Below are 12,045 nucleotides of genomic sequence, written 5' to 3' on the forward strand. Positions count from 1 at the left end.
GATGAATTGTTACTATTCCTAAGATCAATTCCCCTACTTGGGGATTTCCCTGGTGGGTCCAGTGGTTAAGGCTTTTCCACAGCAGGGGGTGCAGGTTTGATCCTTGGTTGGGAGCTAAGATCCACATGGTACAGAAAAAAAAAAAAATTCCTCCACTTAGGCACCCCTCTAGTATCCTCAAGGATTTGCTCATGCAATTATCCTTCTTCTCTGTGAATTTTCTATTTTTGTCTTCCTGACTGGAATAATCTTATCAGTATATAAAAATATTATAAAATGTGATGTCTTAAACCCATTCTGACAAACCCTGTCCAGCTGTAGCCCCCTTTCTCTGCACATTATAGAAAAACTCCTTACAAAAACTGTCCATAATTGCTATCTACTCTTCCTTCTTTCCCATATTCTCTTGACTCCAATCCAATCAAACTTATACCTTCACCATTTCATGGGATCCCCTCCTGACAAGGCACCAATAACCTCTACATTGCCAAATCGAAAAGAAGTTCTCAGTCCTCATCTTACCCTTCCTTTACATTTGCTCCCTTCTACCCTCTTCATTGGCTGTTGTTAAAGTACAGCATTAGCTACTCCTGTCTATTTTGCTTCATCTGCTTCTCTGTCATACCACTAAGTATCTGTGTGCTCAAGGCTCAGGCCTCCAACCTTTCTCTGTCCTGTATTTGTTGTTGTTTAGTCGCTATGACATGTTCAACTCTTTTGCAACCCCATGGACAGACTGTAGCCGACCAGGCTCCACTGTGCATGGGACTTCTTGGGCATGAATGCTGGAGTGGGTTGCCACTTCTTTCCCCAGGGGATCTTCCCCACCCAGGGATCAAACCCTTGTCTCTTGCATTGCAGGCAGATTCTTTACTGCTGAGCCACCAGGGAAGCCATTCTCTGTCCTACCTACAGTCGTTCCCTAAATGATCTCACTCAGCACCAAGGCTTTCAGTGCTATCTATTCACTGACAACTCTCTGGAACATCATACCCACATATCTAATTGACCATCTTGCATCCCTACCTGGAAGTCTAACAAGCATCTCAAACTCAATGTATCCTTAACAGCACCCTTAATATATCCCCTTCTAAATCTACTCCTTTCCCAGTATTTCCCACACAGTAAATAACAAATCATTCAATTGCCCAGGAGGCAAATCATAATTAACTCATTTCCCACAGCCTACATGCATGCTTGCATGCTAGGTCTTATTCAACTTTTTGAAACCCTATAAACTGTAGCCCGTCAGGTTCCTCTGTCCGTGGGATTCTCCAGGCAAGAATACTGGAGTGGGTTGCCGTGCCCTCCTCCAGCGGATATTCCCAACCCAGGGATTGAACCTAGGTCTCTTATGTCTCCTGCATTGGAGGCGGGTTCTTTACCACTAGTGCCACCTCACAGCCTACAGTCCTGAGCAAATCTTGTTGGCTCTGCCATCAAACTGTAAATCTAATCTCACCACTTTTTACCACCTTGGACTGAGATGTGCATTATCTCCCAACTGAAATAGGGTAACACTCTCTCAACTGGCTTCACAGATTCATCTCTTAGTTTGTTCCTCCTCACAACAGCCAGAGTGAACCCACAAAAATATAAGCCCTGTCTTGTTACTCCCCTGCTGAAAACTTTTCAAAGATATCCAGTCCATGGTCTACAGGATCCACAGGTCCCCGCGCACTCTCAAACCTCACCTATTGCCATACTGCTCTTCAAGCACTCAGCTACCCCCTCCCTGATCCTTCAGCTCTTCACAAGTACCAGCCTCTTTCTATACTTACAGAGGATCCCTCTCTTTAGAAGACTTATATACCTGTTTAGATGGCTGTCTTTCTTTAGCATCTCAGCTCAAATGTAATCTCCACAGAGACAACTTCTAACACCACCCTACCCAGAGCAGCCACCTGCCTCCTCAAGTCAATCACCTAACCAGCTGCCCTTTCTCCATTGTACTTATCAATATGTAAAATTATCTTTTTATTTTTAAATACTTATATTTTGTCTTCTCATGCCTAGAATATTAACTTCCTAAGAGCAGAAACCTTAATTATTTTGTTGACTGTTACATCACCAAGTGCCTGGAACAGCAGGCAGGATCTAAGACATTTTTATAAAGAGTTGTGACATAAACCAACAACCCAGAGAGCTTTCTTTTCTTTCTTTCTTTCTTATGGTAAGAAATGGATTTATTTACAGAGAAATGCACTCCACAGAATGTGGGCCATCTCAGAATATGAGAGGCTCCAGAAAACTTTTATATCTATTTCACTCTCCAGGACAAGCTGAGTTCACTGAAAGAATCAAGGTTCCACAACTAAAACAGCAGCTTTGGGAGTTTAAGACTTGGTCTCTCACTAAAGCGTGAGCTTTTAAATACTGCGTCACCTTCTTTCACTAAATGTTTTTCAATTTACTGTGCTTCTTGTGAGAGGAGTTAAGGTTCCTCGGAGGTCTAACTTTCCGGACTACAAGCACAAGGCGCTCTCCCCACCACACGTAGCCGCCCAGGGCCTCTCACTCAGCGCCTCAGAGCCCGCCCCGCGCGTTTGCTCAGAGCGCCTGCGCCGGGCGCCGGGCTCATGCAAAGGCTTCTGGGATTGGTAGTCGCGGTTCCTCCCGTCCGCGGTATTCGCATAAAAAGAAAGAAACCACAGCGCACATTAGATATCCCCGAACTGCACGCAAATTATGTAAGACGCAGATTCTGGAAAGTGGTGCAAGCTTGTCGCTTTCTACCGAGGGGCTCCAGCCGGGATCAGGCGCGGCGCAGACAGCCTCAGGGGCCCTCGACTGGGCGGGGCTTGCTCGCGGGGGCTTGTGGCTCCTTCCTGCGCTTCCTCTCTCTTTCGCTCGGGCCCGTGGTGCCGGCAGGATGGGTGAGTTGTCCCCTCTGCTGGGCAGAGCGGCTTGCACGTGGAACTTGGGGTTTCGGGGACCGGCGGGAAGATAGGAAACAGAGCGGTGAGGGAGAGCCGTGGGAAGGGCCGGTGGGGAGCGCCGGGGGAGCGCCGCTGCTGCAGCCACATGGCCCGGCGGGAAGGGGCCTGCGCGGCGCGGAGCCGGAGTTGAGGGACGCCGGAGCGCCGCAGCTTTCCCCCCGAGCGTTGGCGCGGGTATTCGTCCCTTTGAGAAAGTGTAGCCATTGGAGCACTTGTGTCCACATCTTAGTTGATTCAAGGGGAACCCTGTGGTTTGGCCCATGGGCCAAGGTGTGATGTCAGAGCCTACCGGCCGGTAGTCTAAATGAGGCTAATACTTGAGATAATGTGGGAAAAAAAATTGGGGGTGATTTTACTGGGAAATCTAAGGTGGTTGTGATTTTTAGGCAAGTGTCGCGGTCTTCGTACTGCCAGGAAGCTCCGTAGCCACCGACGAGACCAGAAGTGGCATGATAAACAGTACAAGAAGGCCCATTTGGGCACAGCCCTGAAGGCCAACCCTTTTGGCGGCGCCTCTCACGCCAAGGGAATTGTGCTGGAAAAAGTGTAAGTGAAAGCCCATTGTTGGTTCCTTCATGGTTTTAGTGTGGTAACTCGGGATAAATGCATTTAACGGTTGATGTGAATTCTAGGTTTTTGTGTGTCCACGTGTTTTGGAATGTTAGATAAGCCCGGAAGATTTTTAAGCATTTAATACTACTTTAGAAGGAATTGGGGTGACATCGGAGGAGAGAAAGTAACCATAAACAAGGGGCATTCTGAGAGCTTAATGTGTGTGGAACTTTAAGCGCCCATCAGCTGGTTCGTCTTGACATTCCCCATGTTTCCACTTGAGAAGACATGTAGAGAAGTTACTTGCCTAATGTTATACAGCTAAGATTGAGCCACATGGATTTGCCAACACTCAACTTTTTTTTGACTTTACAGAAGGATAACTTTGTGTGGCCCTATCAAATTTAGTGAGGGAATCCATTATTTCTGGCTCTAGTTCTTGGCTCATGTTTTATTGCTGTCAAGAGGCCATAAGTTTGCCCTGATGTTGGTCTGATGAATTTAAGACTGAAGAAAAACTTAGCGATAAGTTAGGGATTTAAGATTATGTTGAAAAGGTAGGAATATTGCAGTTTCTAATAAGCTTTATACTTCATGAAGTAAAATATGTCCCTTTTCAGAAAACCAAATTACTCTTATTCTGTTTATGTTTCAGAGGAGTTGAAGCCAAACAGCCAAATTCTGCCATCAGGAAGTGTGTCAGGGTTCAGCTAATCAAGAATGGCAAAAAAATCACTGCTTTTGTACCCAATGATGGTTGCTTGAATTTTATTGAGGTGAGTGTTTTAGTTATCGTCTGTTTCTAGGGGAGTTTACCCCAGTTGTTTATAGGATGGATGGGTGTTTTGGGTGATTGCCACTTACACCAGAAGTAAACTGTTGGTTTTATTCCAGGAAAATGATGAAGTTCTGGTTGCTGGATTTGGTCGCAAAGGTCATGCTGTTGGTGACATTCCTGGAGTCCGCTTTAAGGTTGTCAAAGTAGCCAATGTCTCCCTTTTGGCTTTATACAAAGGCAAGAAGGAAAGACCAAGATCATAAATTTTGATGATGAAAGCACGATAGTAATAAATTTTCATATAACAAAAATATGTTCTTTGTCCTATTTTCCTCCCCCAAGGAAAACTGTTGATTGAGGATTTTTAGAGTAAATGGGATTCATAAATTTTTTTTCTCTGTGGAATAAACCATATTAGTTAAAGCTGAAATAAATGTACGGTATGTTGAGAAAACCCAACCAACCCAGTTGGTAGTAGGAATCATTTTGAAATCTTGAGAAACATATATTCTTGGATCTACCTCCTTCAGTTCAGTCGCTCAGTCATGTCTGACTCTGCGACCCCATGAATCGCAGCACGCCAGGCCTCCCTGTCCATCACCTCTACCTCCCTAGGGACCCAATATTGTATACTATGCTGCCTAGGTTGGGAAGATCCCCTGGAGAAGGAAATGGCAACCCACTCCAGTACTCTTGCCTGGAAAATTCCATGGACTGAGGAGCCTGGTGAGCTACAGTCCATGGGGTCGCAAAGAGTCGGACTCGACTGAGCGACTTCACTTCAAGCTCAGGTTACTCTGCTTTAGTGATTTCACTTTACCTAAAGGCTATCAACATGTTGTAATTGAGTTTACAGTAGCAAAACTTAGACATTACATGATGTAATAGGTGGGTGTTAATGAAAGTGTATGCCAAGCAAATTAAAAGCAGAAGAAAAAAGTAAGGGAGATCAATTATGGTCTAGATTTTATGTGTCTTGAGCTTGTCACTAAAGTAGATTTTTGAGATTTAAAACCTTGAAATTTACTTTGAGGCACACTAATGGAAGTGTCTAGGTAGAAATGGTCTAGATGGCTTACATTTTGATAATTGAAGCTTGGATGTTAGTTGGGTACATAGGGATCCCCTGCCCACAAATTGCTTTCAAAATTTCCATAGGAAGAAATGATACAATTATATCTAAAACTTACTAGCCTTACAAGATGTGTGGTCTGAAGAACTGCTTTTGGCAGCATCAGTAGGTATGAGTTAATTTACTCTCTGATCAAAGTCTAGTGTTAAGTTATGTTTTGGATATTTGGGCTTCCCTTGTGGCTCAGGTGATAAAGAATCCACCTGCAATATGGGAGACGATAAAGAATCCACCTGCAATATGGGAGACCTGGGTTCGATCCCTGGGTTGGGAAGATCCCCTGGAGAAGAGAAAGGCTACCCATTTCAGTCTTCTTGCCTAGAGAATTCCATGGACTGTAGTTGATGGGGTCACAGAGTCGGACACAAATGAGCGACTTTCCGGATATTTGGAAAATCGAGATTTTTAGACTTAATATCTTTAGATCAAGAACAGAATCCTTACTGTGGTGATAGGAGACCCTGTTGTGTTTTCTGCCTACTTAGCAGCACTGACTCTCACTTGCTCAAACCTGCATTCCCCATCCAGCTTCAGGAAGGACCTGGTCAGTTGCTTGCTGCTACTCCCACCACAAACCACTGATCCCAAATTCACACTTCACACTTGTGCTTACACTTGTCACAACTGTGTGATGATTTGTCTTTCCATGAGGCTTCAGTTCAGTTGCTCAGTCATGTCCAACCCTGCAAGCCCATGGAATGCAGCAGGCCAGACCTCCCTGTCCATCACCAACTCCCAGAGCTTACTCAAACTTCTGTCCATCGAGTGGGTAATGCCATCCAACCATCTCATCTCAACCATGTCGTCCCCTTTTGCCTTCAATCTTTCCCAGTATCAGGGTCTTTTCTTCCTATCAGGTGGCTACAAGTATTGGAGTTTCAGCTTCAGCATCAGTCCTTCCAATAAATATTCAGGACTGATTTCCTTTAGGATGGACTGTTTTGATCTCCTTGAAGTCCAAGGGACTCTCAAGAGTCTTCTCCAACACCACAGTTCAAAAGCATCAATTCTTTGGCGCTCAGCTTTCTTTATAGTCCAACTCACATCCATACATTACTGGAAAAACCATAGCTTTGACTAGACAGACACGTTTGTTGCAAAGTAATGTCTGCTTTTTAATATGCTGTTTAGGTTGGTCATAGCTTTTCTTCCAAGGAGCAAGCGTCTTAATTTCATGGCTGCAGTCACCATCTGCAGTGATTTTGGAGCCTCCCCTCAAAAAGTTTCTTTCCATTGTTTCCCCATCTCTTTGCCATGAAGTGATAGAACCAGATGCCATGATCTTTGTTTTCTGAATGTTGAGCTTTAAGCCAACTTTTTCACTCTCCTCTTTCACTTTCATCAAGAGGTTCTTTAGTTCTTTGCTTTCTGCCATAAGGGTAGTGTCATCGCGTATCTGAGGTTATAGATATTTCTCCGGGCAATATAGATGCCAGCTTGTATTCATCCAGCCCAGCATTTCACATGATGTATTCTGCATATAGGTTAATAAGCAGGGTGACAGTATACAGCCTTGATGTACTCCTTTCCTGATTTGGAATCAGTCTGATTCATGTCCAGTTCTAACCGTTGCTTCTTGACCTGCATACAGATTTCTCAGGAGGCAGGCCAGGTGATCTGGTATTACCATCTCTTTCTTGTTGTGATCCACACAAAGGCTTTGGCCTAGTCAATAAAGCAGAAGTTGATGTTTTTCTGGAACTCTTGCTTTTTTGATGATCCAACGGTTGTTGGCAATTTATCTCTGGTTCCTATGCCTTTTCTAAATCCAGCTGAACATCTGGAAGTTCATGGTTCACGTACTGTTGAAGCCTCGCTTGGAGAATTTTAAGCATTATTTGCTAGCATGTGAGATGAGTGCAATTGTGCAGTAGTTTGAATATTCTTTGGCACTGCCTTTCTTTGGGATTGGAATGAAAGACTGTAGAGATGGGCTATTTTTTCATTGAAATTAATGTAAGATGCACATGTTAATTTGGTCTGTCTGCAATGCAGGAGACCTGGGTTCCATCCCTGGGTCATAAAGATCCCCTGGAGCAGGGAATGGCAACCCAGGAACCTGGTGGGCTACAGTCCGTGGGGTCACCAAGAGTTGCACACTGCTGAGTGACTAACACTGACAGTTCATGGTTGCCATTCCAGCTAGCACCTCCAATTGCAGTCACTGGTTAAAAAGCCATTCCCAAAAGCTGACCAAATGCTTCTGGATGGGTGTAACTGATCCAAACGGGAAGCCCCTGGGCCGCACTCACCTGGACTAAGAGGAGGCTGTGGAGGGCCACGTGGTTTCACCCCAGGGCTCAGGCCTAGGCATATGGAGGGCACCCTTGGCAGGAGGGCGTGGCTCTGGCAGCAGGAAGCACTGTATTCAGCGGGGTGTGCAGAAATGTGGAGGAGTCGGGATGAGGGCCTAGAGGAACAAACAAGCACCTCCTCCAGCATCTAGCTCATGCAGCCCTGAGAAGTCAGCTGAACCTGTCGAGGTGAACAAGCCTGGATGGAGTTAAGACACCCTGCGATGAAGGCTCGTGCTTGTCTCCTGGGTGCCCCAGGACACCCTGTCCTGTGACAACTGACTGACCCATAAATCCACACAGGTGCCTCAGACCCGAATGTTTGATCCTGATGTGAGTTCTCTTTGCCTTCTGTGTAGTCCCACCATCCCACCCCTCAGTCCCCCAGCACCTAGTGATCAAAGCCCCTTCATTCTTGGATTCCCTCCAGCCTGACCCTGCTGTTAGGAGAGAAATGAGGCACTAACCTTGGGTGCATATTTTAAACAATCCGAGCAGCTCTTTGCCACCCCATAGACTGTACAGCCCATGGAGTTCTCCAGGCCAGAATACTGGAGTGGGTAGCCTTTCCTTTTCCAGCGGATCTTCCTGACCCAGGAATCAAACCAGGGTCTCCTGCATTGCAGGTGGATTCTTTACCAACTGAACTACCAGGGAAACCCTTGGTGGAAATAGAAGAGTTAATTCTAAAATTTATATGGAAAGGCACTGGAATAGCTAAAACAACATTGAAAATGAATAAAGGTGAAGGACTCACAAACTGGTTTTAAGACTTTGTTTGTAGCTACAGTACTCAAGAGAGTTTGATACTGGAGGAAGGACAGACGCAGATCAGTAAACTAGGAAACTGTAAGTAGACTTAAAACAGGTATGACCAACTGATTTTTGACAGAGATACAAAAGCACTTCAGTGGTGGACAGATAGATTTTTCAGTATATATTGTGGACTTTGATTAGCAAGAAAGTGGACTTAAACCTACATTTCCCACCTTATACAAAAATTAACTAAAATGGATCATATATCTGAACATAAGCTATAAAAACTGTAGAAGACAGAACAGTTTCATGACTTAGGCTTAGGTGAAGAGTTCTACAGTGTTACACCAAACACATTCCAGAGGAAGAAAGCATAATGTGGTTTTCATCAAAATTAAAATATTTTGTTCTGTGAAATATCTTGTTAAAAGGATGAAAAGAAACTATAGGTTGAGAGAAAATATTTGCAAATCATATACCCAATAAAAGACTTGTATCCAAAATATATGAAGAACTTTCTAATCTGAAAAGTAAGAAAACAATCCTTTTGCAAAATGGATGAATGAACAAACATTTCACTGAAGAGATGACAAGCACATGAAAAGATGATTAACATCATCTGCCATTAGAAAATGCAAATTAAAAACATGAGTTAGTGCTCGCTTCGGCAGCACATATACTAAAATTGGAACGATACAGAGAAGATTAGCATGGCCCCTGTGCAAGGATGACACGCAAATTCGTGAAGCGTTCCATATTTTTGTAAATCTATGACTGATTCATATCAATGTATGACAAAACCCACTGAAATGTTGTGAAGTAATTAGCCTCCAACTAATAAAAAAAAAAAAAAGACAAAAAAAAAAAAAAAAACATGAGTTATCACAACACAAGTATCAAATGTCTACAAAAAAATAACAAGGACTGGCGAGCAACTGGATTGTTGGTAGGACTCTGAAATAGTAGTCACTCTAGCAAATTTTGGCAATTTCTTATAAAATTAACATATAGTTAGGATCCAGCAGTTGCACTCCTGGGTAGTTATTATGCAGAAATGAAATGTCTGCCCACACAAATCTTGTGCACACATGTTTGTGGCAACTGCATTTGTGATAGCCAAGAAACAGAAGCAACCTAAATGCCCTCCCTTCAGTGGGCAAATAAACTGGTTACATCCATAAATGAAATGCTACTCAGTCATAAGACATGTCTCATGCAACAACTTCTTTGAATCTTAGTGGTATGCTAAGTACAAAAAGCCAATCTCAAAAGGTTACATACATCTTGTGTCATTTCATTTATATAAACTTCTTGAAATGACAAAATACAGCAATAGAGAAGAGATGGGTGGGTGCCACGGGGTGTAGCGTCAAACTATAAAGGTTGGCAGAAGAGAATATGTGTGTGTTGATGGAACAGCTCTGTGTCGTGATTGTGGAGGTGTTCACACAAATCAATACTTGGGATGGAATTTCATAGTCCCCCAAAAGTATATATAACAATTGATGAAATGCAAGTAAGTTCTGTAATTTAGTTAATACTATTGTAATGTCAATTTACTGGTTTTGAAAATACACCCTTGGTTATCAAATATGCTATTAAGCCGAATTTGGGTGAAGTATACAAACTATTCTTTTTTTGCAACTTCTTGTGATTCTTAGTTACAAATTAAAAGGTTTAAAAATTGTGAATAAGTAATTATTTAACTTTTGTTACCCCTTATATTTGCTTAGCAAACTCCAAACAAATCAGAAATTGTTAATGCAAAAAGAATCTGGAGACCAGGTAATCCTGTGGGCCCCAAATCCAGGACATCAGAGTCCCTAAGGCATTTGTTAGACTGTACAAGTACCCCTGGTCTTCTGGGAAACAATCTTTACAGTATTTCTGGGAAAACTTGTCTTATTGACAAATTGTCAGGCATTCTTTATGAAGCCAAGGATGCTTTCCTCACTTATGGGGATACTACTGGTATATTTCAGCCACCTCTTAAGTCAGAAGCCCAAAAAAAGACAGCTGTTAAGTATTTTTGAAACATTTTGTCCAAGTAATCAACATAGCTGAAACCAGAAACAATCTGTCCTTTAAGCTGTTCCTATAGGAGATGCACGTCATTGCAAAATAGTAAAGACTACCTTACAGGTGGCTGCTTAGCAAATTGTAGAATAAATGTATGCTGAGTATTTAATAAGAGTTTTTGTTATATACCTTATGAAAGGAAGGGGATAGTATGACACAGTTGGTAAATTTTCTTAGTGTTTATATGGAAATGTTGAAACACCAGTTACTGATGGTCTTCAAAAAAAAAATTTAAACTGTATTAGGGAAATAATACTTGAAATATAGTTTTTTTTTCCTTTTATTTTTTGATAGAGTTGAGAGACAGTTCTAATTTGAGAGCTATGCACATTTGAATGTGTGTCTGTGTATGAATTTTCTGTGTTTCATTCAAGGTTAATGTCTGCATTTCGTTATAGTAATCACACTGTGGGTAACATTCCTGGATTCTGTTTCAAGGTTGTCAAAGTAGCTAACATTTCTTTATTGGTTTTACATAAAGTTGAGAAAAGAAACTAAGATCATAAATTACCATATTATAATAAAATTCACTAACAGCTACATGTATAATCTTTATTCTAACCTATAAAATCTGTTTAAATGGATCATGCAAGTATTAACTCACAATTCTTATGATATTATACTTGGGGGGATAGACTTGGCAGGTTGTACTAAGCATTCTTAGTTTCTAGCACAATTTCTATCCACATTATTTGGTAAAATGATGTTATGTTTATTAGTATGTAAGGAAAAGAAGTGGACTTTCTAAAGCATATTGTCATGGTAATGTCACCACAGGAGTTTTCAAGCAAAGTATTAAAACATCTAACAACTGAATGTTTTTAAGCATACATTGTCTCATGGGGAAAATCATTTCTACAGTGATCATTTGAAGGAACCCAGGAGTGACTAACACTTTTTCTCAGGAGTGACAGATAACCAGTATTTCCAAATAAGCACACGAACAGTTGCCATTTCATTCAGACTGTCACTTAAGCCTTCAGTGTGTGGTGTGTCTTCAAAATGAGGAAGCCACACACACACAGCCCTTAGATCTTGAGCCAGGCTTGTCAAGCGTCACTGACCTCCCCTGCTTCCCAGAGGACCTGAAGCTTTCAAAGAGCAATTCTGACGCTAAGGAGAGATCCTCTTGTAGGAGGGAGAGAACAAAACTGTGGCCCCAGATCACTCTTCAGATAGACCCTCCAGTCAGAAGTGCCAGCTTCCTCCACAGGTTCCTACCAGCAATCTGCTAACTTCTGGTAATAAATTATCAACATGAATTGTCTGATCTCCTCACAGTGTAGGAGTTTTCATTTGTTTAGCTTTCTAGACCTCTTTCACTGTAGTTAACTGGTGACGGAACAATGGGTCATATTACCTAGCTGGGTTAAAAGTGTAGGACATGCTGAGCATACCCATACTTTCAAAGTTGAGTCTAGCTGCTGATAAATATAATGCTTCTGTACCCCTTTATCAACCGGCAAATGTTTAAAACTGTACAATAGTGGGCAGAGTGAGCCACATTCTAAGTAA

General features: G+C 42.4%; 1 protein-coding gene and 1 non-coding gene across 2 annotated transcripts; both read left to right on the forward strand.

Moving 5' to 3' along the window:
• The first annotated feature begins 2,730 nt into the window (after nucleotides 1-2,730).
• Nucleotides 2,731-4,573, forward strand: RPS23 (ribosomal protein S23). The gene is made up of 4 exons (XM_043464730.1): nucleotides 2,731-2,876; nucleotides 3,326-3,485; nucleotides 4,147-4,267; nucleotides 4,386-4,573. Exons 1-4 carry the CDS (start codon nucleotides 2,873-2,875, stop codon nucleotides 4,530-4,532), a joined length of 432 nt encoding a protein of 143 aa, XP_043320665.1. The 5' UTR covers nucleotides 2,731-2,872; the 3' UTR covers nucleotides 4,533-4,573.
• Nucleotides 4,574-9,106: 4,533 nt separating this feature from the next.
• On the forward strand, nucleotides 9,107-9,213 carry LOC122441044. The gene has a single exon (XR_006269189.1). It is a non-coding gene; the product is annotated as a U6 spliceosomal RNA (small nuclear RNA).
• Nucleotides 9,214-12,045: the final 2,832 nt, after the last annotated feature.

Source organism: Cervus canadensis, chromosome 4 (genome assembly GCF_019320065.1).
Source record: "Cervus canadensis isolate Bull #8, Minnesota chromosome 4, ASM1932006v1, whole genome shotgun sequence".
Taxonomy (NCBI): Eukaryota; Metazoa; Chordata; class Mammalia; order Artiodactyla; family Cervidae; genus Cervus; species Cervus canadensis.